This window comes from Dama dama, chromosome X, assembly GCF_033118175.1.
Source record: "Dama dama isolate Ldn47 chromosome X, ASM3311817v1, whole genome shotgun sequence".
NCBI classification, from domain to species: domain Eukaryota; kingdom Metazoa; phylum Chordata; class Mammalia; order Artiodactyla; family Cervidae; genus Dama; species Dama dama.
Window position 1 is genome coordinate 123049894 of NC_083714.1, and position 27254 is coordinate 123077147.

At 43.0% G+C, this 27254-nt stretch overlaps 1 protein-coding gene and 1 non-coding gene across 2 annotated transcripts; both read left to right on the forward strand.

The window, feature by feature from the left end:
* Nucleotides 1-13833: 13833 nt before the first annotated feature.
* On the forward strand, nucleotides 13834-20493 carry NR0B1 (nuclear receptor subfamily 0 group B member 1). The gene is made up of 2 exons (XM_061136895.1): nucleotides 13834-15001; nucleotides 19060-20493. Exons 1-2 carry the CDS (start codon nucleotides 13834-13836, stop codon nucleotides 19302-19304), a joined length of 1413 nt encoding a protein of 470 aa, XP_060992878.1. The 3' UTR covers nucleotides 19305-20493.
* Nucleotides 20494-20926: 433 nt separating this feature from the next.
* LOC133053181 (U6 spliceosomal RNA) lies at nucleotides 20927-21033 on the forward strand. Its single transcript, XR_009692116.1, has one exon. It is a non-coding gene; the product is annotated as a U6 spliceosomal RNA (small nuclear RNA).
* Nucleotides 21034-27254: the final 6221 nt, after the last annotated feature.

Consider the following 27254-nt stretch of genomic DNA (forward strand, 5'->3'; position numbering starts at 1 on the left):
CTGAACACACACACATTTGCAAGCTTTAAGGTGCACACAAATCATCATGGGGATCTTGCTCAACTGCAGATTCTGATTCAAAAGATCCAGGGCCAGGTCTGAGCTTCTGCATTCCTAACAAGCTCTCCAGTGATGCTGGTGCTCTGCTCTGAAGACATACTTCACATAGTCAGGACTTAGTGAACATTAATACCTTTATGATGAAACCATTTTAGGATATTTTAAGGGAAACATTATTATTTGTGATTATCAAGAAACAATTTTTTTTCTTCCCCTTTCCTCCTAGAGCTATATTTGGAATTTTCACTAAGTATGTGTCCCCTGTTTAGCCATCCCTTTTATAAGTAATCGATGGAGTGGTGATCAAAAGCCAATGTGCTTTACTTCACTAAAACTCAGCAGAGATTTGCACATAGTGAAACACCGCACTATACAGTGAAGCCTTTTAATAGGACTTGCTGGTACTGACCCTTACTCAAAGAACACTGAAATGATACCAAGCAAAAACAAAAAAAGATACCAAGTAAACTAATACATTTAGAATTATCTTTTTCTATCTGAAAAGGAAATACTTATCATGAGGTTAAAGTTTACCTGCCAAATTAAAAGATGTCAATAACACAAAAGTTACTTCACTCACCTTTTGCACAGTGAAAGAAACCATCAAGAAATGAAAAGACCACCTACTGAATGGGAGAAGACATCCGCAAATTGCATAACACATAATGGATGAATATCCAAAATATACAAACAGCTCATATACCTCTAACAACAACAACAAAACCCTGATTTTTAAATAGGGAGAAACCTGAATAGGCTTTTTTCCAAAGAAGACATACAGATGACTAAGAGGCACATGAAAAATTCCTCAACATCACTAATTAGTAGAGAAATGTAAACCAAAACTACAGTGACGTATCATCTCACACCTATCAGAATGTTGTCATTGTTCAGTCGCTAAGTGACTTTGTGACCCTGTGAAATGTTGCCCACCAGGTTCCTCTGTCCATATGATTTCCCAGGCAAGAATAGTAGAATGGGTTGCCATTTCCCTCTCCAGGGGATCTTCCTGGATCAGGGATTGAACCCTGGTTTCCTGCATTGGTAGGCAAATTCTTGACCACTAAGCTACTAGGGGAGCCCACCTGTGTCAGAATGGTTAACATCAAAAAGTCTACAAATGATAAATGTTAGCCAGGATGCAGAGAAATGGGAATGCTTCAGCACTGTTGGTGGGAATGTAAATTGGTACAGTCATTACAGAAAATAGTATAGCGGTGCCTCAAAAAACTAAAAACAGAACTATCATATTCTCCAGCAATTCCACTCCTGGGTATATATTTGAAAAAAGTGAAAACACCAACTTGAAAAGATACATGTACCCCAATGCTCACAGAAGCATCATTTACAATAGCCAAGATATGGAAGCAACCTAAGTGTCCACCAACAGATGGTGAGGGTGTTAGGCTCAGTGAAATAAGTCAGGCAGAGAAAAACAAATACTTTACGTTATCACTTATATGTGGAATCTAAAAAAAGAAAACAAATGAATGCATATAACAAAAGAGAAATGGACTCATAGATATAAAGAACAAACTAGTGGTTACCAGTGGGAAAAGAAAGGGGGGAGGGGCAAGAGAGGGGTGGGGGATGAAGAGATATAAACTATTAGGTATAAAAACATAACAACATGAATATATTATACAACACAGGGAGATATGGCCATTATTTTGTAAGAACTTGAAATAGAGTATAATCTATAAAAATATTGAAACACTGTACTGTATATCTGAAACTAATATTAAAAATCAACTATACTCCAAAAAATACATACAAAATTTTTCAAAAGTTACTTCACTCACATATAGAGTTCTAGATATGAGAGAAATGTCAAATCATATTTTATTTATACATTTCTGTATTCCCTGGTGGCTCAGACGGTAACGAATATACCTGCAATGTGGGAGACTTGAATTTGATCCCTGGGTTGGGAAGGTCCCCTAGAGGAGGGCATGGCAACCCACTCCAGTATTCTTGCCTGGAGAATCCTCATAGATAGAGGAGCCTGGTGGGCTATAGTCCATGAGGTTGCAAAGAGTTAGACACGACTGAGTGACTAAGCACAGCATAACACTTCTAGTACTGGTGTATGTTGGCAGAATTTTTATGAAAAGTTTAACTTCTTATTTGTGTGTCCTTCCTTATATGTGGAAGGCCCACTTCAAATGCTGCTGAATGGTTATTGACATAATCTTCAGGGTCTTGTCCCTAGTGGTACCCTTTAATTCATCCATGAAACTCCAGCTGAAAGAAGGTTACAGAAATGACACTGGATGGTTTTCCTTTACCAGCGTATAAACCAAATTCCACCAACCTGAATCTTATTGGCTCCAGACCATTTCTGGCTAAGGCCCTGGAATAATCCCTTCACATTATACAATTTCTAAAGAAACACATACACACAGTCCTAATAGTTTCATGCTTAAAAAGCTATTAACCAGGAGCTCATGGCTCAAAGTATCTGGTGGAATACATACATGTACCTCTCCTCACAGAATCCTGCTGAAATGATAAAGTAAATGATACAGATAAGATTATCCATTATAGACTGGAGAAGGAAACAATCTATGGGACATAGATTTTTGGAAGACGAAAGGGAGATACAGTCACACTCATAGATTAACCAACCAGGTCAGAGGAAGACACAACCCAGAGTACACACAGAGAGAACCCACTGAGAAGGCTGGCATTTTCCACCTGGCAGAGCCCTGAGAGGCTTCCAGGGCAGAGAAAGCAGGCATGGGGAGCAGGAGTGGGTTGCCATTCAACTCTTCAGGTGACTGTCCATGGAGTAGCTTGCTCAGTCAACAGGAGAATAACAAAAAAAATTAAAAAATCCAGACAGGCAGTCAGATACAGTAGACCTAAAGAATAACCAGGCCATCATCCATCACTTTCCATGTTCCAGGCACTGCTTTTGGCACTAGGGTCATAGCAGTGAATGCCTCAATCTCCACTCTCATAGAATGTATATTCTGTGGACACCAAAGGGGTAAGGGGTGGTGGCAGGATGAATTGGGAGATTGGAACTGATGTGTGTATGTATATATATACACATTATGTATAAAACAGTTAACTAATGAGAACCTACTGTATAGCATAGGGGAACTCTTATGTACTCAATGCTCTGTGGTGATCTAAATGGGAAGGAAATCTAAAAAAGAGGGGATATATGTGTATGTATAGCTAGTTCACTTTGCAGCAGAAACTAACACAAACATTGTAAAGCAACTATACTCCAATAGACATTTTTTTAAAAAGAATGTGTAATTCTCATGGGAGAAGCAAGCAATAGACAGAGAGATTAGGTAGAGAGACAGAGCCCAAAAGGAAAAGTAAAGAAAGCAACAAGGATAAAGAATGACAGACGTTCTATTTTAGACACGGCGGTCAGGCAGGGCAGGTCTCTCTGAAGACATGACATTTGAGCAAAGTCTAATGGAAGTTAAAAGAATCAACCGTGTGATTATCTGCAGGAAGAGGTGTAAAGGATGAGGGAAGCTGCAGGCTTGAGGAACATCAAGGGAGCCGTGTAGCTAGAGCATCCAAGTGACAGGTAGGAGCTAGAAAGAGCCGGGGCCAGCTCCTCCAAGATTTTAAAAACAAGGTCCTGTACCACTAGGCTTTTCTAAGCGTGACAGAAAGGTATGCAATCTCACTTATATTTTTATGGGTTTTAGGGGCTTTTTTTCTGCTTATTTGTTTTGGATGTGCCATGCAGCATGTGGGATCTTAGTTCCCCAACCAGGGATCAAACCCATGCCCCCTGTATTAGAAGTGCAGAGTCTTTACCTCTGCCATGCCAGGGAAGTCCCAATTTCACTTATATTTAAGCATAACTCTTGCAAAACTAGCTGTAGGCAGAGAATGAGCAGAAACAGGAGATCAGTTAGGAGGTTACTACAGGAATTGAGATCAGAAAAGATGGGAGGCATGAGCCAGGTATAGTGATGACAGTCGTGGGAAAGTGCTGGATCTGAGATACCTTTTGAAGGGAGAGTTGAGAAAACTGACTGACTACTGGGTTGGATGCAGGCTCTGAATCAAGGATAAATCACACTGGAATGTGAGGTCAGAAGCTTCAGAAACATGTCCAAGCAATGTAGTTTGAGGACCTGGATCCAGTCACAGCTCAAGAAGTCTGTGCAAATGTTTGGGTTTTGTTTAAACTTCTTGGAATAGACTGAACAAATCTTAAGAACCTGTGAATAATGTCAAAGTATTTAAAAATACCCAAAACATACATGCGAGGCTACAACCCCTACTTTTGCAGAAAGTTGTGGCTATCTGGTGACATTGTGCTGTTTTATTGGTAATAGTATAGGTTGTTTTTTTTTCCCCTCCTAATCTATCTATGAACACGGCTGATAATACTGTTGAATAAAGGCCCAGTCAGGACTGACGCTTATTCAATTATTAGCTGAATGTTCTTGCCTGCTTCTCCCACTCAAGCCTTACTTATCTAAAGAAATGGACATCTTGGGACATAATGATAACATGGTCTTCAAAGATGAACAAGCTCAGCAGAAGACTGAGGAGGCAGTCATTCTTTCACCTCAACTCATTCTCATATCAAGTGAGACTGACATCAGGCCAGTAAATTTAGGATGCTGAGCTATAAACTTCTCTCTCAGAGGTCTCTTATCCCCTGCCCTGTATCCTCTTGCCTGCACCTCTGATTCAAGCACAGGTGGGTGGATGGTTGGTTCCATATGGCCTGTGGCCTTTTTTCATACTAACTGTGTTTTGCAACACTATGGATATTGGTGGAATCTTGGGGCAATATTCAACCTTGGAAAATGGAAACTAACAAATAATGACTGCTGGCTCCATCCTGGGTGGACAGTTCTGGGAGGCAGTCTGTATCTCTCTCTGGACGCCCTGGTAAAGTCACTCCTGGTGTCCAGAGCAGTGACCTCAGTCATGCACCTTGATGTTGGATTCCCCTGTTTCCCAGCTTCACTTTTCCTGCATTCTCATCACTGCTTTCTGGGGTCATCTCCCCAGGACACGTGGGCAGTACTCATAGAGGGCTCTGCTCCAGAGAATTCAAGCTAACACAGCTTCTTTTTAATAACACAGACACACCCATCATGGCAAAAGCATCAGTTTGGAAATGAAAATCTCGGTTTTCTTTGTCACCAGCATTTGGCTTGGCTGCAAAGAAATTCACCTACATCCATTCACATATTTTTTGTTCTTCATATGTTTGTCATTCCAGCCTCAGAGAAAGCAATTAGGTTTTACAGCACTACTAATGTTAGATGCATTTAACTCCAAGCTTGAATGACTTATTATCAACTTTAGAATCTCTTATTTCAAATGCATTTTAGACATATATGTACAGAGAATTCCAAATGCACATATTTGATTTAGTCGGGCAATATATCATTTCACAAAGACTGATACTTCTGATTTAAAGAAATCGCAATCTAACTGTAATAACACATTTATGATGCATTTGTTAATCATGTCATACATTTGACAATGTTGTAAAGCAAGCACAGATAATATATTTACTATCATTTTTGAGATTATCAAGTTAGAAACCAGAATGGTTACAACAGGTAGCTATTTACCAATGGCATTTTTCACAGAACTAGAACAAAACATTTTTTAATTTGTATGAAAACACAAAAGACCCCTAAAAGCCAAAGCAATCCTGAGAGAGAAAAACAGGGCTGGAGGAATGAGGCTCCCTGACTTCAGACTATTTTAAAAAGCTACCATGGCCAAAACAGTATGGTGCTGGCCCAATGACAGAAATATAGATCAACAGAACAGGACAGAAAGCCCAGAAACAAAACCATGCATTTATGGTCAATTAATCTATGACAAAGGAGGCAAGAATGCACAATGGAGAAAACATTTTTCAATAAGACGTGCTTGGAAAACTGGACAACTGCATGTAAAAGGATAAAATCAGAACATTCTCTAATACCATACACACAAGAAAAACTCTAAACATATCAAAGACCTAAATGTAAGGCTAGATACTATAAAATTATTAGAGGAAAACATAGGCAGAACACTCTCTAACATAAATCTTTTTTGATCCACCTCCTAGAGTAATGAAAATAAAAACAAAACTAAACATATGGGACCAAATTAATTTAAAAGCATTTGCATAGGAAAGGAAACCAGAAGCAAAATGAAAAGACAACCCACAGAATGGGAGAATATTTGCAACTGAAGCAACTGACCAGGGATTCACCTTCAAAATATATGAACAGCTCATGCAGCTCTATGTTAAGAAAAACAATCCAATCAAAAAATGGGCAGAAGATCTAAATAGTCATTTCTCCAAAGAAGACACAACGATGGCCAAGAGGCACATGAAAAGATGCTCAACACTGCTAATTATTAGAGAAATGCAAATCAAAACTACATTGAGGTATCACTTCACACCAGTCAAAATGATCATCATCAAAAAGTCTATGAACTATAAATGTTGGAGGGGGTATGGAAAAAGGGAACCCTCCTACACTGCTGGTGGGAATATAAGTTGGTACAGCCATTATGCAGAACAGTACAGAGGTTCCTTAAAAAACTAAAACTAAAACCAGTACTACTATAGGACCCAGCAATCCTACTCCTGGGCATGTATCTGGAGAAAACTATAACTCAAAAAGATAATGCACCCCAATGTTCACTGCAGCACTATTTACAATAGCCAAGACACGAATATAACCCAGATGTCCATCAACAGAGGAATGATTAAAGAATATGTGCAACATAAACACAATGGAATACTACTCAGTCATAAAAAGAATGAAATAATGCCATTTGCGGCAACAGAGATGGACCTAGAGATTGTCATACTAAGTGAAGTAAGTCAGACAAAGACAAAATATCATATGATATCACTCATGTGTGGAATCTAGTGTTTTTTTTTTGAAATGAGACAAATGAACTTATTTTCAAAACAGAAACAGACTTGCAAATTTGGAAATAAAGTGATGGTTACCAAAGGGGAAATGTGATTTGGGGGGAGGGATAAGAGGGAAAGGATAAGAGCTAAGGATTAACATACATACACTGCTATATATAAAATAATCAACAAGGACCTATTTTATAGCACAGGGAACTCTACTCAATATTCTGTAATAACTTTGATTGGAAAACAATCTGGAAAAAATGAATATATGTGTAACTGAATTACTATGCTGTGCCCCTGAAATTAACACAACACTGTAAATCAACTATACTCCCACAAAATTTAAAAATAAAACAGGTAGCTAGTATTTGGCAAAATGGACCAGGGTCTTTCCACCAGGGCTGGCAAGGTTGTTGAAACCTATACAGTGACAGGAAGGAAGAAAAGGTTGGGGAATCTAATGAAGTTAAAAGACGTGCAGTTGTGAAGAAACTTTACTCTGTTTCATTAAATGGGTGTTTGTTGAGTGCCTTTAATATTCCAGGGAATGTACAAGGCACTCTACATATAACGGTTGTGGGAAGAAGTTGTCAGGAAAAGTTGCAGGAGAAAACAAAGCTACTTCCACGGAGAAAGGTATTACTCCAGTTCCAGACCCCAGTATAGGTGGAGGCTGTAACTAAAACTACCCTCACCACTGGGGACATAGCTGTGTGGACCAACAGAATGATTTTCCAACCTGCCAGTGAAATCGATTTTAATAGCTTGCTAACCAATGGGGCAATCATTTTGAAAGCTGCCAGTCAACTGAATTTATTAATTAGATCACTTGATCAACATCCCCTACTGGGATATCTTCAAAATTGGTAGACGCAGTAAAATAAATTGATTTGAGGAACTTTTTTTTTCCTTGCACAGAAGGGCTGTTTGACTGATTTAGAAACCTGAGTTTAGAACATTCCAGAATTCCCGTGAGCAGATGAGTCATTATTCTAGTTCAGCAACGATGTGACCCCTCAGGCAACAGATTACCTTCTTCGTAGCTCATCTGAAGGAAATAAATAATGATGACTTGATCTTCTTTAGGGGTTTCATGAGTCAGCAGCTAGAGCCTATTAATTCTTCCATAAAGAGAGCTTTCAACATTCTGGATCCTGGAAAAGAAAAGAAGGGAGGTTATCTCTTGGATTTTATCAGCCACTATTTTCCTACATAGTGTTTACCCCATATTTACATTGAAAAGTAAGGAAAACACTACTGTTACTCTCTGGCATCTGTTTACTGAAGGAACTGAGCTCCGACGCATTTCGTCTCTTTTCAGCCTGTATTGAAAATGCCTATCATGTTTCAGATCACCAAGCCTTCCCAGGTCAAGAGCTGCTCACTGTGCAAAGGTTAGTTTACAATTTTACCCAGCTTTATCCCCACCTGTACTTCCCTCCTCCATCCTTTAGTGAACACTGCATTACTTTGAAGTTGAAGGTTGCACTGGGGCAGGCAGAGGAGCTTTACTCCCACCCTGAGTTGAAACAGATAAAGGACTCTACAGAGCAGGTGTTCAATGGACCAAGGTCATTGAACAATGACTCAGTGTAAATACCCAAACTGCAGTTGCAGACAAACTCAGTACATGACAGTTGCAGCTGATGAGTGTCCTTTTGTCCTTTTGTCTAGCTGTCACCGTGGCCTGAGGACACAGAACAAATCAAATGAAGATGCCTGTGCCTGCCTTGGAAGGTTATGTCTTCACTAACCCCGTAGCAAGAGGCTGACTAGCATAACTTGATGCGGATCTCTGCACTTGTTTGGATGATTGTTTCTTAGAAACTATTTGTTCAGGGGGAAAAAATGGAAAGTGGAGAGATAAAGTCAGTTTTCTTCTGACGTTTCCAAGGATGAATACATATGAAGGCAAGCAGGCAATCTCTCCTTTTTGCAGTCAATCCCAAGAACCAAGAAAGTCCTTCAGAGTTGGTGAACAAGTGAGAAAGTCAGAAGACTGATCCCGGGAAAGAAGAGGAATTATCACCAATAGATTACAAGTTCATGCTTCTCAGCACTGCACTGGAGTTTCAATTTGAGACAATGCCTCAAAGTCAAAGTCAAAAGCATCAAATACCGGCAAGGTGCAGATGATTAAAGTCACAAAAAAATGGGTTTAAGTTACTAGGATTTAAAAAATATATAGTTGATCAGATGAAAAAGTTTTAGAAAAACTCTTGAATTATATAGGGCTAGGATAAATTTACAGAAGAGTTTATAGCATTTTTTCTGGTTTCCTAGTTGAAAAGGCTAACAAAATGTTAAATGTTTTCCTCTATGTGAAATCATTAGGAAATGAATAACTGTAAAGTTCTCATAACTCTGAACTTAATGAGGGTTAAGTTACTTTATATTTTCAATGTAGTGAAAAGGTCAGCAAACATTTCTGTAAAGGGCTATATTGAGAGAGAAATAAGAAGAACCCTTGAAGGACTTACTCCAGCTGAACATATTAATAGTGGTTTACAGAACTGATCCCCATTTCACAATGGTGAAGGCTGAAATTAAATGATTTGTTCAATGTTATATCTTTAGGGTGGAAGGGCCCAAATAAAGTCATGTCTTTTGGCTGTTAACTCAGTTCTGTTTTAACTTCACCACAGCATGTGTAGCACTCTGTATACCAAAATCGGGAGAGGGGTCCAAATAGGAATGTGAAAAGATGCTCAACATCATTAATTATTAGAGAAATGCAAACCACAGCTACTCTGATAAATCTCACATCAGTCAGAATGGACATCGTCAAAAAGTCTGCAAATAACAAATGCTGGAGAGGATATGGAGAAAAGGGAACCCTCCTACACTGTGGTGGGATTTTAAAGTTGGTGCAGCCACTGTGGAAAACAGTATGGAGGTTCATCAAAAAATCTAAAAACAGAATTACTGTATGATTCAGCAATCCCACTCTTGGGCACATACCCAGAAAATACTATAATTCAAACAGATTCATAATCAGCACTATTTATAACAGCCAAGACATGGAAGCAACCTAAATGTCAACAGAGGAATGGATAAAGAAGATGTGGTACATATATACATTGGGATACTACTCAACAAATAAAAGGAACAAAATAATGGCTTTTGCAGCAATGTGGAGGGACCTAGAGATTGTCGCACTGAGGGAATTCAGACAAAGACAAATACCATATGACATCACTTGTATGTAGAACCTCAAAGATGACACAAGTGGACCTATCTCTGAAACAGAAACAGAATCACAAACATAGAGAATAGACCGGTGGCTGCCAAGTGGGAGGGGAAAGGAGGAGGGAAGGATTGGGAGTTTGTGATTAGCAGATGCAAACCATTACATGTGGGATGAATAAACAACAAGGTCCCACTGTATAGCACAGGGAACTGTATTCAGTATCTTCTGATAAACTCTAATGGAAGAGAATATGAGAAAGAAATATGTGTGTGTATACACACACACACATATATATATATAATCGAGTCACTTTGCTGTACAACAGTAATTAACACAACATTGGAAATCAACTATACTTGAATAAAGTTTTTTTGTTTTTTTTTTACAATTTTAAGAAGGCCTCCAGAAAGCTCTGAGTCCAGTGGGGCTCCACCTAACCTTTCCTCCCTCCAGGCTGAGTGCAGCCACAGTTGTGTGGGGATGCTTGCTTTGTGTGTTGAGAGTAGGAGCTGAAGCCTTCTCCTTGTTCTCTCAAGATACAGTTGGCCAGCACATATAATTTCAAGCACCTACTGTCTGCCAGACATTCTAGTTGCTGGGATACAGTGTGGCTGATTCTTTTCCCTCAAGGGAGATTCATACTAATTGGGGGAGGCAATCAAGAAGCATCAAATAATTAAATCAATCAATCACATCCAATTTTGATCACTGTTAGGAAGAAAATAAAACAGAACACCATAAAAAGTAACTAGCATTGGTAATGTAAGGAGGGGACGGAAGTAGGCTGGGTTATTCAGAGAGGCTGGTTGGCGCATTCATCAGGCAGGAAGATCTCTGAAGCAGCGGTTAACAATACCCCAAACAGTAGTTTGAACATTGGAAACATTGATGAGTTAATATTTCCAATATATGTTACTGTGGTGGACCAGGTTATCCACCCAGTGTTTTGAATCTGGGCCAAGAAATGTGGACAGGCAGAAAAGGAGACAATCTCAGGGTGTGGGGTGAGGGTGGGCTTTCCTGGGACAGAGAGAATAAGGATGGCAGTGGGGTGGTATTAGCTCTTAACCCTGAAGAAGTGAAGTCAAAGTCATTCAGTCATGTCTGACTCTTTGCTACCCCATGGACTATAGAGTACATGGAATTCTCCAGGCCAGAATACTGGAGTGGGTAGCTTTTCCCTTCTCCAGGGGATCTTTTCAACCCAGGGATCAAACCCAGGTCTTCCGCATTGCAGGCTGTTCTTTACCAGCTGAGCCACAAGGGAAGCCCAAGAATACTGGAGTGGATAGCCTATCCCTTCTCCAGCGGATCTTCCCAACCCAGGGATCAAACCGGGGTCTCCTGCATTGCAGGTGGATTCTTTACCAACTGAGCTATCAGGGAAGCCATAAACTTCTCTCATATTATCTTAAAAAGGGAGAGGCAATGGTTGATACATCCAACACTTAGGTACCAAGGAAATATTTTACATGAATTAACTCACATCAGAGGATTACCTGACAAGAGACTATTGTCCACATTTTATAAATAAGGAAATTGAGGCAGAGGTGGCTTGAGTAACTGTCCTGTGAATGACTAAATAATGCCTACAATGATGTTCATATCCTAATCCTCAGCACCTGTGAAGATGTTATCTAACATGATAAAAGGATGTTCTTCAAATGTGATTTAATTATGAACTTTGCCATGGAGAGATTATTTGGGATTTTCTGGATTTGCCCAATGTAATTATAAGGTTCTTTATAAGAGTCAGAAAGGAAATGGAAGCCAGAGATAGGAGTGATGTGGCCAGGAGCCAAGGAATGTAAGGAGCTTCTAGAAGCTGGAAAAGGCAAGAAAACAGATTCTCCCCTCTGGCCTCCACAATGAATTTCACCTTGATTTTAGTCCAATGAAAGTAATTTCAGACTTCCAGCCTCCAGAAGTGTGTGTATGTGTGTGTGTGAAAGTCACTCAGTCGTGTCCGACTCTTTGTGACCCCATGGACTGTAGCCGGCCATGCTCCTCTGTCCATGGAATTCTCTAGGCCAGAATACTGGAGTGGGTAGCCTTTCCCTTCTCCAGGGGATCTTCCCAACCCAGGGATCAAACCCAGGTCTCCTGCATTGCAGGCAGATTCTTTACCATCTGAGCCACCAGGGAAATTGCCTTAAGTCAACTAAATTGGTGGTAATTTGTTTTAGCAGCAGTAGGAAACTAATACATCGCCCAAGGCCACTGGAGCTTCAAAGTGTCAGGGCCAGAGTTAAAATCAAGGCTATCTGGTGCCAGTGTGAAGATTTAAGCACTGTGTTATATGGCTGCTCACAGGCAGAATAAAATGTCAGGTTGAATGCAAAATAAGTGTCCCCGAGCTTTTCCTCTTATGCTCAGAATTCCATGTCTCAGAGAAACTAAAACCAACCAACCAACCACACACACACACACACACACACAGAGAGAGAGAGAGAGAGAGAGAGAGAGAGAGAGAGAGAGAGAGAGAGAGAGAGAGAGAGAGAGAGAGAGAGAGAGAGAGAGAGAGAGAGAGAGAGAGAGAGAGAGAGAGAAACGTGGGATCCAATATTCACCTGTCCCCTTGCTTCATGTTTTCAGTCATGGACCCAAGAGATCACTAAACAAACTTCCCATTTCAGCGATAAGGAGTTTGAGGACTAAGAGATTGTGATTTCAAGTTAACCAGATGGCTGGTGAAGCAATCAGGGGGCAGGTGGTGATCTGGGGCTGCCCATCTCATTGCCTCTAAGGAGCTCGAGCAGAGGCCAGTGGCAAGTGAGGACCAAAGGATCCAGGTTTCCTGTGTTTCTCATTATTTGCTCAGAAAAGGTGGGAGTAGAAATGTGCATTGCACATCTACCCAATATAATATCTCTAGAAGAACTCAAAGTTCTCTCTGTAGCAACTTTTTAGCCCTTTTTGATTATTATATTCCCGAATATTAGCCACTTTCATACCCTGGTCGCATGGTCCCCAGCTAACACAACAGCTACGACTGAGTGGGTGCTCATGAATACTACTTGAATTGAGCAAGAAGCTTATGATAGCATCCATAGACCAGTGCTTTTTCAGAATTTAACAGGCACACAAATCCTTTGAGAATCTTGTTTAAAATGCAGATTCAGAGTCAGAAGGTCTGACTGGGGCCTGAGATTGGGCGTTTCTACCAAGTCCCCCTATGAGGCTGATACTGCTGGTCCATGGGCTGGTCCATGGTCTGTATTTTTCCAAGTCCCTGAAAATGAGACCTCCCTATCAATAAACAAAATGTAAGTCCTGCAAAGTTTGGTCATTTAACATAAGTTTGCAAAGAAGGCATGGAAATAGATTTTCCCCCTTTTTGGTAACCCTGCCCTCCCAGTTAAGGGAGTCAATGAGACGCCAGGGTTCAGTGGAAAGAGTTGGAACCGTGCCCCCAATACCTGCTCCCTGCGCTCAGCAGTCTTCCAGAGGCGGGGAAGGGCGTAATGAGAGGAAGGGGGGAAGTGTCCGGGAGCGCCCACGCCTCCTCTCCTCTTCCATTTTCAGCCCGTGAGGTGCATCTGCCCCCTCTGAACCGCCGAGGTCACAGGCGAACACACCCAGCGCCGCGCCCCGCTCCGCGCCTTTGCCCAGGCGGAGACGGCCGACGCGCGTGCGTGCGCGCTCGGTATAAATAGATCGCTGGCGGCGGCCACTGGACAGAGCCAGGCTGCGGGCACCGCGGGCCATGGCGGGCGAGTACCACCCGTCGCAGGGCAGCATCCTGTACAACATGCTCATGAGCGCCAAGCAAGTGCAAGCGACCCCGGAGCCGCCCAAGGCACGGGTGGCGGCCGCGTGCTGGGGCTGCTCCTGTGGCTCTGAGCCCCCGGTGGGCAGAGAGGGACTGACCGGGGCGCCGGCCACGGTGCTCCTGTACCGCTGCTGCTTTTGCGGGGAAAACCACCCGCGGCAGGGCAGCATCCTCTACAACCTGCTCATGAACGCCAAGCAAGCGCAGGAGACGCCGCAGGCGCCCGGAGGACTGGGGGGTGCGTGCTGGGGCTGCTCCTGTGGCTCGGAACCCCCGGCGGGCAGAGAGGGGCTGACCGGTGTGCGGACCACCGTGCTTCTGTACCGCTGCTGCTTTTGCGGGGAAAACCACCCGCGGCAGGGCAGCATTCTCTACAGCTTGCTCACCAGCGCCAAGCAGACGCACGTGGCGCCGGAAGCTCCCGAGGCGCGGCCGGGGGGCGCGTGGTGGGACCGCGCTGCCAGCGCGCGGAGGCTAGGGGGCCGAGAGGAACTGCGGGGCGGGTGGCCCGGTGCGCTCCCGTGCCGCTGCTCCTTTTGCGGGGAAGACCACCCGCAGTGGGGCAGCCTCCCCTGCCACGTGCCCCCGGGCGCCAAGCCGACGGACTGGGCTCGAGAGGCACCGCCGGGGACCCCCTGGTGGGACCCCGCGCGCGGCGTGCGGCGGCGGGTGGCCCTCAAGAGCCCACAGGTGGTCTGCGAGGCCGCCTCGGCGGGCCTGTTGAAGACGCTGCGTTTCGTCAAGTACTTGCCCTGTTTCCAGGTGCTCCCCCTGGACCAGCAGCTCGTGCTGCTGCGCAGCTGCTGGGCGCCGCTGCTCATGCTGGAGCTGGCCCAGGACCGCCTGAACTTTGAGACGGTGGAGACCTCTGAGCCCAGCCTGCTGCAGAGCGTCCTCGCCACCAGGCGGCGGGAGACCGCGGGCAACGAGCCACCGCCCCAGCCCCCGCTGCCGCCGCACTCGGTCCTGCCGCTGGAGGCCGGGTATTTGCCGTCGGCCGCCGAGGTCCAGACCATCAAGGGCTTCCTTGCCAAGTGCTGGAGCCTGGAGATAACTACCAAGGAGTACGCCTACCTCAAGGGGACCGTGCTCTTCAACCCGGGTAAGGGCGCCGGCCTCGGCTCTGGCTTTTCTCCGCAGTACCCAGCCCGGGGCGCAGACACTCAAAGAGTTTTCAGGTTAGGGGAGTTTCAGGGGGAGGAATCAGGACTAACTCAGCAGAGAGAGGGGAGTTCCGGAAACCCATTCCTCGTGAGGGGCAGGGAGTGGCGGCTTCAGAAACCCCACCGAGAGGAGGAGGGGGGCTGTTTGCTAAGGTTTGTACTTGATCTCTCGACACCTTGTTACCACAGAAAAGTTTGTGGCTTGGGGGACTTGGCTATATTCCTTGTCAAATCTTTTAAATCCAGTAGCATACTTTTAGAAAAGAAAGGAAAGTTTGTGTTCGCTGCCAATTCTGCAACGTCTGTTTGTGAAACACCGCTCTGAAATTTACCAGAGGCTTTTTTGTGGGCGGAAGTTTGTTAAGGCTGGCAAGAAAAGAAACATTTGGTAAGGATCCATAGAGAGACCATCCCCTGGAGGGTACTGGCAGGAAGGACACTGGACCCAGTGTTTCGTGGGTCTGCTCTGAGTGGTCATTTTAATGGTCCTAAGTAGTTGAACTATCTCATCGTCTAAATGTGACAGGTTAGCAAAGGGATAGGAAAAAGATATGTTCAGGACTTGCAAGCAGGAGCGATGTTTTAGAGCATTTAGATACCTCGTGGGTGTTTAGTCGCTAAGTCATTCGGACTCTTGCGACCTGCCAGGCTCCTCTGTCCATGGGATTTCCCAGGCCAGAATAGTGGAGGGGGTTGCCATCTCTTTCTCTTAGATACCCTAGAGACCGCCTTGTCAACCCCCTGGGCCTCTCCCTCTTCCTCCATCCCTTTGGCAAATTAGGTAGTCTAGTTGCAAGTGACCTTACTCCAAAGTAAATGGTCACTGAGTTGTGGCACATGAGTCTCCTGGGCTCAAGGGGATGCCCACTGCCCCACACTCCCAGGGTGCCTGTTGGGTGCTGAACACTGCCCCGCTAAACACAACCAAATCATCTGAGATCATCTCCCTGGACAGCCCAGCACTTTGTCTCCAGTGTGTCCTACTACTACAGTCATCTTCGACCAGCATCCTTCCAAGAGGGTCGTGGGTGGGCAGGAAATTTTCAGATAGTTTGAGACGGGATAGTTTTCACCATGCTTCCACTACATCCTTTATCCTGACACCAGGCATCTTGGTGTCATGTCCTTGCTTCCTACCTAGCATGTTTGAAGTGGTCAAGAGCAGTATTTAATGGGATGATAATTCAGACCTCACATTTCAGGACTTAGAGACCTCAGCTTATCCCAGTGATCATTATAGGTTACCTTTTGCTTATACCACTGTTTTCCAAACTTGCCTGTGCTCTTGGGAGTGGGGGTCATTAAAAATCTTTCCAGGTTCCTCCCCTGGAAGTTCTGATTTAGTAGCTCTGGTCCGAGGTTTGCAAATGTGCATCCATAGTAATGGATTCTCACATGGTTCTTAAGATCTTTGGGAAGATTGTTTTCTTGCTCCTTCAGGCATGTTATTAGACATCTACCATGTGCTTTGTTCTGCTGGAATAAAAAGGTAAGACAATCTCTAAGCTTTCAGAAGTTTACATCCCACTGGCTTAACCTTTTCCTCCACCTTGTTTTGCATCCCTCATTCTTCCCCTGCTTTTCTGAATTCTCTCTCAAAGGAGTCTAACCCACCCAAACTGGGTATGCTTTAAATACAAATATACTTTATCTGGGAAAAAGTACTGCCTGCTAAGTGTGTGGCCCTTCTTTGGTGTTTATCATTTTGTATCCCCTGATCGTTATGTTTAAAAATGTCCCTCCCCCCTCCCATGGAGTTCATCAATCTGCCTTTCTCTTTCCTCAAATTACTTTCAAGGCAGGTCTTGGTGGGGCAGCAGGGGCGGGGTGGGGGGGAGAGCACTTTTAGAGGAGGATGGAGAAAGAGGAGTGTGGTATGAAAGCAGAGTAGAGTTCACAAGATGAAGTTTTAATAAACCATGAATTTAGACTTGGTGGAGCTTCCGATTTTGGTGGTTTCATGCAAGCTTCTTTTGAAGCTAGAGGAGCCCAGCAGGCTACAGTCCATGGGGTCGCAAGAGAGTCGGACTTGACTTAGCAACTAAACAACAAAACAACATGAATGGAATCCCAGCGCAGTAAAATTGGGTCTCATGCCTGGATAATGAACTGTAGGTAGTAGAGGATGGTAATGCATGGACTGGGGTAATCAGAATTGGAATATGGATTAGAGAAGTTGCTATATTTTTGTTCTCATTGGTCAGATTTGATACTTGCCTATAATAGAAATAACTTGACTATTGCCAGCATTTTTTTAAAAAAGAACACTGGCTGGTTCTCTTACTCTGACAATGAGCATGATGCTTTTAAAATACTTTTCCGTTGGATTCATAGAAAATGGGAAGGAAAATGATTACAATAATGAACACCATTTAAATTGAATGGTAAATTGGTACTTACTTAAATACAAGTTAAAGAGTTTACAGTAATATTACCATTGTGTAGGATTAAAGGACTTTTAAAAGCAGCCTCCTCTTACCACCCTCTTTATAAAACTTAACAGGCATTTAATCTTCCCTATATTGTGTTTCATTCTATTTTACTTGGGTCTCAGGCTGTGCTACAAGAAGGTCATGCAGTCTCTATTTGAAAAGTTACTTTTGCACCATGTTGCAATCAATGATGTTTTCATGCTTACTCTTTAACTCTTTAATGGCTATAAGACAATGCTTTCAAAGACTGCTTACTTTAAAATGTTTTTTAAAGAGCCTTTTGGAATGCTCGTAAGAATCCATTTGTAAAGATTTTTTTTTTTTTGATGTGGACCATTTTTAAAGTCTTTATTGAATTTTTTACAATACTGTTTTATGTTTTGGTTTTTTGGCCACAAGGCATGTGAGATCTTAGCTCCCAGCCAGGGATCAAACCTGCACACCCCTGCGCTGAAAGGCCAAGTCTTAATCACTGGACCACCAGGGAAATCCCTGGAATCACTTTTTAAAAAACCTTCCCCAATACAGAAATCATGGTAGGATGAACTAAGTGGCCAGTATTAACTCTTAAATTAATGGAAAATAATTAAAATGAGACTGTCAGTCACAGTTGGCAGCTGTGAAGTCCACCACCATGGGCTGTAATCATTACAGTGGTGGGAAATTCAAGGGAGGATGGTGAAATATTAGCTGGCAAAACTTCTCACTTTTTTTTTTCATTTATTTTTATTAGTTGGAGGCTAATTACTTTACAATATTGTAGTGGTTTTTGTCATACATTGACTTCTCACCTTTATACTAAGGCCCATTTCCTGTAGGTAAAAGGTAAGGTGCACACTTCTTGAAATAATTTTAATGTCTTTGTATGTGCACGGAGAGTGAACTGGGGCAGTGCTATTCATTAAACTATATTCAACTGTCCTACTGAATTAAATATGCATTTGCCCCAGGAGCAGCAGTTTTTGAATATGAGCATACAAACACAGTGACTATTCAGTAAGTCACATGATGTTTCCTTCTTGGAGGCTTTGCTCCTGAAACCTTAAGACTGGTTTGTCACTTTCTTTGTTGAAAAGCACTTTTAACCGGGAAGCTTGAGCATTGTTTTAATTGCTTGTGTGTATGTGCACAGTTGCTTCAGTTGTGTACAACTGTTCGCAACCCCATGACTGTAGCCCACCTGGCTCCTCTGTCCATGGCATTTCCCAGGCAAGAACACTGGGGTGGGTTGTCATGTCCTTCCCCCGGGGATCTTCCCAACCCAGGGATCAAACTCGACTCTCTGGCACTGGTAGGCGGATTCTTTACCACTGAGCCACCTGGGAAGCCCCCCACCCCCATCCCTAAATATCATTTGTGGTTCAGTCGCTTAATCGTGTCCAACTCTTTGTGACCCCATGGACTGCAGCACGCCAGGCTCCTCTGTCCATGGGATTTCCCAGACGAGAATTCTAGAGTGGGTTGTCACTTCCTCCAGGAGGCAAAAGGATCTATTGAAAAAGCTAGTCAAGGGTTCTGAGTGAGTGTTTCTAAACAAGAGATTTTCCGCCCTTTTTCTCTTGCAGATCTGCCAGGCCTGCAGTGCGTGAAGTACATCCAGGGACTTCAGTGGGGAACTCAACAGATACTGAGCGAACACGTCAGGATGACACACGTGATGTACCAGGCCAGGTTCGCTGAACTGAACAGTGCCCTCTTCCTTCTGAGATTCATCAGCGCCAACACCCTGGCCGAGCTGTTCTTCAGGCCCATCATTGGCGCAGTCAGTATGGACGATATGATGCTGGAGATGCTCTGTGCAAAGTTGTGAAGGCACACGGGCCACACATGTGCTGTTCACCATGAAGCACAATGGAGCAGCTATGAGCAGAAGTGTAAAATAGTGTAAAATGAAGCTTCTTATTATTTTTACACACAGTATTTTTGTAGTCCGTTAAAGAAAAACTCTAGTTACAGATGATTAGAAAATCCTCTGTTCCATGCTGCATCACTGCAAGGGGAAGTGTTTCCCAATAGGAAACGCATCTCTGTACATCTTTTAAAGACAGAGCAGGGGGTTTGCACTCATACACTATTTTTGTCACAGTCTCTCCACTGAACCTGCTGAAATCAAATTTGGAACATTAAGTTATAATGTTAAGTTGTTAACCACTCATTTGGTCGCAAAAAGTTTCATCAGGGTTTAAGGACAGCTTCAAAAAATATTAAACACCTAGGCAGTGTAAACAAAAATTACTTTTGTGGGTTTACTCTGTTTGCTACTCCCATTAGCTGTGGGGAAGACTGTCTTTGTACAAAGTCGAGTGGAAATCTCTGATCAGAGAGGTACCTGAAAGTGAAATAGGAGGCTTTTCAGAGTTTTAGTGTGGGATTTTTCTGTACACAGTAAATAAAGTTCAAGAAGCTTATATTCTATAAGGAGGCTCTATAGTTCCAGAAAATCAACATCATTCTAAATCCCCAATTTTATCTCACCTTTTAGATGCATTACATATATAACTGTCACATTGAATGAGCATGGTATGAAATATAAAGTGACTTTATTGTTGGCTCCTGCTGCCCCTTTAAATGCAATCAATGAAGCTAGTTCTTCCTTGTCCCTGGATAAAATTTAGGGAACTAAATGTTTATTCACATAGGTAATAAATTGCTCATCAGTGATTAATACATCTAGTCCAGGTTAATAATCCATTGCAAGGGACTCTTGAAATTTCTTCTGTGCAGACTTCTTTGGCAGTGTGATACATCTATGGACATCTTCTCAGAATAAGGCTCTTGATAATGCAGCAAATAAAATACTTAGGATTCCAAAGAAAATGAGTTATGTCAAAAGATAGTATTAAGAATGTTAAACTTTCTGCTATACAGTAGAGTGACTCAGGTATGCACAGATACATTCCGTTTTATACTCTTCTCCATTATGATTTATCCCAGGACATTAAATACAGCTCCCTGTGTTACTTAATAGAAACTTGTTATCCATCCACCCTATAAATCAACTACACTTCAATAAAAACATTAGATTTTTAAAAGATACTTTGAAATGTATGTTCCTTTACACATTAAAAAACTATCTGGTGGCAGGTCTCATATCTAAATTTTAGGGCAGTGATCAATACAATTGAAATTTCAAAATAATCTACATCTATAATGTGATAAGAAAATATTTGAGATATCCTTTGGTGGCTGTGTTGGGAGGCCCCAAGATCACTATCCCACTCGGGGATCTGCCAGGTCTCGTGGGCCTCTGCCTATAGCTGTCTTTAGGGCTAAGACTTACACAGAGATGTGGTAAGGATATACAGGCCGATCATAAGGGGAAAAGACACAGGCAGAGAGCCTGGGGGAATCCACATGTAGGGTTCCTTCTGCTCTCCCCCTCCCTTGGGGGATCACAAGCATGCTTTTCCTAGCAATAAAAATTCAGCAATGGTGCTCACTTTGGCGGCACATATACTAAAATTGGAACGATACAGAGAAGATTAGCATGGCCCCTGCGCAAGGATGACACGCAAATTCGTGAAGCGTTCCATATTTTTTTCCCTGTGTCCCTTTACTGGAGTCCCGCCCTGTGCAGCTCAGAGGCCTGGGGAACCAGAGAATACTCCCAGCATTCTAGACAGTCCTAGTTTAACTCCCCCCAACTCTCAGTGGGGAAACCGAGCCTCTCCTATTCCTACAAGTACCCCTAATTCTCCAGATCCCCCTGGCAAATCCCAAACCTTGCTTCCCTGTTTACCTCTAAACACACTGGTACCACAGTTTGCCAACAAAGGTCCATCTAGTCATGGCTGTGGTTTTTCCAGTAGTCAGGTATGGATGTGAGAGTTGGACTATAAAGAAAGCTTAAAAAAAAAAAATTCAGCAATGTGTGTGTGGTATCTCTGCCCACAGAAGCCCTTTGAGACTCAGATTTTAGGGTTTCTCTTGAGGGCTAGTCACATGGTCACCCTTGACCTAAGAAGTACCAAAATCCCAAATACACAGAAAAGAAGCAGGGGCTCAACATAAACCGCATTGTTGGCATCAACCATCTAGACCCAGAGAGCCATTCCTACGAGTTAGGGAAAGGAGGGAAGAGAATACTCCCTAAACCAAAGTTCCCAGATGTCAGCCAAGGGCCAACCCTGCAAGCAGGTCCTTCTAGATAGCAGTCTCACTCTTGCTCTGTGAACTTGTCTTCACAATCCACTCCCTTGGCCCTTGGCTGAAGAGTCTTTACAGAATTATGATCAGTAGAACCCAACACATCAGGGAGAGGCCAACCTGTAGAAGTGATCTCCACAAAGCCAGTGAAAGCACATCTCATTACCCAAAAAGGTCTATCTTAGAAAGCCAAGGGCCTTCCTCTATAACTTTCTGTCTGAACCTTTTTCTTTTAAAGCTGGCCAGAGACATCAATTCAGGGCCCAGAATAGCTCTGGCCAGGAAGGAGAGGCTAACCCCGAAGCCCTGCAGTGTCACAATCGTCAGGGCACACATCCAAGACGTTCAATCCCTGACTGCGCATGTGTCCCCTGGAAACAGAATTTCTGATGTTCCAGCACACCACAGAGGACATGCATGGGGCGGGCAGGACGAGCTCATAGTGTTCCCAGAGTGGCTTCCCACCATAGTTCCTCTTGTCCTCAGGTTCTCAAGCTGTATGATTCAGAAGTCATTCAGTTCAGTCCTTGCTCTCAGAGGAACTGCCTGAGGCGGTCTATTCCAAAGTTCATCACCTGCCAAAGGGTGAACTGCATTTGGAAGTAGTGAGTGGGGACCGCAAAAGAGGCAGGCCCTCTCACAGTCAAAGTCTTAAGCCCTCTGGGCTTGGCCACCCATCTGAATCTGACTCACTCCCACAGCAGCTTGCTAGGTAGCCCAAAGGAATGATTTTTCTCCAGAAAGAGCAGAAAGCTCCCAGAAGCAGTTCTGAAAAGCAAAGATCCTGAATGCCTCACCCCCACCCTACGCCTACTTAGGTGTTGAAGGTTTTTTGTTGTTCTACATCTCCACTGTTACAAGATCTGTGAGCTCAATCACCAATCCTAACTTTACACTTTTTCCTAACTAGTTCCTTTTGGTCCAGACCTTTCGCTTGCGAGAGGGACACAAGCATTTTCACGGGACATTTTTACAACTGAAACAAAAAGACACATCATATTCAGGAACTGATTAGGGTGAAATTGAAACCAAGTCCGACTAAAACCAAGTGCCCTTACCAAGTTTATGATTACTCTCTCCATCCAAAGCTTTATTTCCCTTCTTGTGCCCTCTGACCTCAATCCTGTGCTAACTGAACACTAATCAACCAGTTAGATGACTAAAATTGCTGTTGTTAAGAACATCATTAATATAATACAACTGCTATTATAAATATTACCATTAATGTACAAATTCAGCTTATTTCTCCTGGGCAAAATGAACTCATAGACCCCCGAGCCATGGTCCACCTGGCCAGTGATTCATAAACCAGAGACATCCTGACTCCCAAAACCATGGTTCAGAAATGGTCATAAGACAATGATTAATCCCAGCCTTTGTTTCTCCCCTTTAAAACATCCCTAAAGATGCAGTACATATATGCAACGGAACACTACTCATTCATTAAAAAAAAATGAAACAATGCCATTTGCAGGAATATGGATGGAACTAGAGATTATCATACTAAGTGAAGTAAGTCAGACAGAGAAAGACAAATACCATATGATATCACTTACATGTGGAATCTAAAATGTGACACAAAAAAGATCTTATCTAAGAAATAGAAACAGACTCACAGCATAGAGAACAGACTTGTGGTTGCCAAGGTGGGTGGGGATGGATTGGGAGTTTGGGATTAACAGATACAAACTATTATATATAGAATGGATAAACAACAAGGTCCTACTGTGTAGCACAGGAAACTATATTCAATATCCTGTGATAAACCATAATGGAAAAGAATATGAAAAAGAATATGTGTGTGTGTGTGTGTGTGTATATGTATATATATATATATGTATATATATATATATATATATATATATATATATATATATATATATATACATATATATATATACATACACCCTGGTAGCTCAGATAATAAAGAAGTGATGCAGAAGACCTGGGTTCGATTCCTAGGTTGAGAAGATCCCCTGGAGGAGGGCATGCCAACCCACTTCAGTATTCTTGCCTGGAGCATCCCCATGGACAGAGGAGTCTTGTGAGCTACAGTCCATGGGGTCACAAAGAGTTGGATGTGACTGAGCACAGCACAATGGATAGCTGAATCACTTCGCTATGCAGCAGAAATTAACACAACATTGTAAATCAACTATACTTTAATAAAATAAATTTAAAAATAAAAAATAAAACATCCTTAACTCAAAGACCAAGTTGGACAGGATCTGAGGCTTGTCTCCTACTCCCTTGTTTGTGTGTGTGTGTGTGTGTGTGTGTGTGTTAGTCACTCACTCATGTCCAAGTCTTTGCAACCTCATGGACTATAGCCCACCAGACTCCTCTGTCTAGACAAGAATACTGGGGTGGGTTGCCATTCCCTTCTCAAGGGGATCTTCCTAACCCAGGGATTGAACCTCAGTCTCCTGAATTGCAGGTAGATTCTTTACCATCTGAGGCACCAGGGAAGGCCACTCCCTTGATTGGCATCCTACAAATAAACTCTTACTTTCCTGCAAACACCCACTGTCAGAGTTTGGGTTTCTGTGCCATGGACACATGAGCTTTTGCTTGATAACAAAAGTTTGATTTTTTAACATTTTGAAAAAAAAGATTTATATACCTCCCCTTTCCCCCATGCCTCTTGCCCTGATCATTTATCTGGTGACCAGCCTAGAAAAGATCAAACCCTTTGTGAGGACTGCTGCACTGAATGGTCCAAGGGCCTTCTTAAAGGCTGGGCAGCAGGAGAAAGGTGAGGGAGGTGCAGTCAGGTTGTCAGTCCACTGCTGCAAATTGCAGCGCATCTGGGAAAGCAGAACACCAGTCAACAGCAGTGAGGCCTCTCTCCTTACCACCCTGCCCTGCACAGGGGTTCCAGATTTGGATCTGCCAGCTGGGCAGAGGGGTCCCCATGAGTGCCCTCCCACAATCTGCAGCTTTCAGCAGGAAGCACAAGTGAGGAACGCCATCAAGCTCTGCATCTGAACTACAGAGCACCTGCAGCTCTATTTCATATGGGCCCCTTGAAGAATCACCCTCACTCTGGGGCATCTGTAAGTGACCCAGTTAGTCCAGCCAGCATCCAGATGTTTTCAGAGCTAGGACTCCACAGAGCAGTGTCCTACTGTTATGACCCCACAGAGTAGAGTCCTACTGTTTTGATGACTATAGCTTTGTAGAGTAGTCTGAAGTCAGGGCACCTGATTCTTCCAGCCCTGTTTTCCTTTCTCAAAATCACTTTGGCTATTTGGGGTCTTTTGTGTCTCCATACAAAGTTTCAGGTTTTTTGTTCTAGTTCTGTGGAAAATGCCATTGGTAATTTGATAGGGATTGCAATGAATCTGTAGATTGCCTTGGGTAGTATAGTCATTTTGATAATATTGATTCTTCCAACCCAGGAGCATAGTGTCTTTCCATTTGTTTGTGTCATCTTTGATTTATTTCATTAGTGTCTTATAGTTTTTGGAGTACAGGTCTTTTTTCTCCTTAAGTAGGTTTATTCCTAGGTATTTCTTTTTGATGTGGGGTAAATGGAATTGTTTCTTGAGTTTCTTTTCCTGATCTTTCATTGTTAGTGTATAGGAATGCAACAGATTTCTCTGTGTGAATTTTATAGCCTACAACTTTACCAAATTCATTGATGAGCTCTAGTAGTTTTCTTGGAGTGTCCTAAATAAATGTCTAGCAGTTCCAGAGTCTGAGTCCAATTCATTGAGCCTGTGTCTGCTTTCAGCTGAACACAACTCAATACTGACCATGAAACAGCTCATAGCAGGCAGTATCATGTTTCAGCTTGGAGTCAGGTCCAGGCAATTAGGACCTGTGAATTCAGCATATCAAAAATGCCAGTGGTTTTTCTCAGCAGTAGCAAAGCAGAGACGCTATAGGGCCAGACACCTGTGTCCCAAGTCCAAGGGACAAGCCAGGCTTTCCCAAGCACTTTTCACCCTGTCAGCCTTAGAGTTCAAGTTGACCCACACAAAAATAAATACATCAGGGCAGAAAATTATCAGCCTCTAAGGGGTCAGAAATCTGATTTTATGAGAGCTCATTAGCAAAATAAAAACTGCTGTCTAAAATTCGAAGTATAGATCTTCATCTGAAAACTTCCCTTTCCCTAAAGACTCCCACTGGCAAAATCACAGCAAAAAAAAAAAAAAAAAAACACCATCAGTTAGAGGTTTGATTCCAATACTAAGAGTTTCAATTCCAACCTGCCCACGGGTGGCAGATAGCAAGGGAGCTGTGTCCCAGTGACACTTTTTTTTTTCCTTTGCTGTTTTCCCTGGTGGAGATGACCCCTCTAGCATTTATGAAATTAAACACATACAACAGTTTCCATCAGTTTTTGTCATACATCTAGATGCCATAGCCACAAAATGCAAAGCTGTGATTTAAAATTCCTTTTCTTTTTCATGCCAAGTTTACTCGAAGCCCAGGCAGTAAATTCACCATTTACACCCTTCACATCACAGCTGCCAGGAGAGGCCAGCTGGAGTGCAAGGGGAGGGAAGGGGAGAGCTGCAATAGCAGCTACAGGCTGAAGAAAATACTAGAGTGGCTCTTCATCTTTCTTTTTTCCCCTGGTTTATCTAAAGCCTTGTTCCAACCCTGGGGACTTATTTAGGCATTCCCCCCTCCCCTATCCCATACTTAGAGCCATGAACAAGTACAAACTCACTTCTGTGCTTGGGCCCTGTCTCCCCCTGCCCAGAGGAGGGACAGAGAAAAACAAGCAAGTCATCACCTGGACTGCAGCTACTTTTTCCCTCATTGTAGTCTGCATGACCCAAAGCAGCCTGGGGGATGCAGTGAGCAAAGGCTAAGGATGGATCTCTAATGTTGACACTTCATAGGGAGCTGTTACCTCTGACCGCGAACTGCCACTTAGCTGCTGCTTCATACTATGGGTACTTTTATAGCCACCCAGGTACCAGACTTTTGCCATTCCTTGTCCCACTCTTTATTTCTCCCCAAATAACACTGTAGCTGAATTTTAGTGAATTTGAGTCATTCTAGCAAATTCCACCCTTGTGTTGGAGGTCCCATGCAGTTGTCTCCTTAAAGTCAATGTGTTGACTCATGTTGAAAGGGGCAGTACCTCTGCCACTCCACCTTTGCATTGCCCTCAGCATGCAAATGGTACCCCCAAACATTCCTTTCTCCTTTCCAACATCCATATTTTTATACACACTTCATATACATGAGGGACTAAGAATCAGGTCAACTTTACAGTTCTTGCATGGTGATTTTAAACCTCACTCAGCATCTTGTTTTCATTTGAATGCAGAGTTCCAAAGAATAACAAGTCAAGTGGGCCTTAGGGAAGCATCACTACAAACAAAGCTAGTGGAGGTGATGGAATTCCAGTTGAGCTCTTTCAAATCCTAAAAGATGATGCTGTGAAAGTGCTGCACTCAATATGCCGGCAAATCTGGAAAACTCGGCAGTGGCCACAGGACTGGAAAAGGTCAGTTTTCATTCCAATCCCAAAGAAAGGCAATGCCAAAGAATGTTTAAACTACTATACAATTGCACTCATCTCACACACTAGCAAATTAATGCTCAAAATTCTCCAAGCCACATGTCAACCGTACCTGAACCATGAACT

Bases quoted from the DNA above. Each gene is read 5' to 3' on its own strand.
- NR0B1 (XM_061136895.1), top strand. From the start codon at position 13,834: ATGGCGGGCGAGTACCACCCGTCGCAGGGCAGCATCCTGTACAACATG. The intron at 15,002-19,059 runs GTAAGGGCGCCG...TTTCTCTTGCAG, and splicing joins GACCGTGCTCTTCAACCCGG to ATCTGCCAGGCCTGCAGTGC.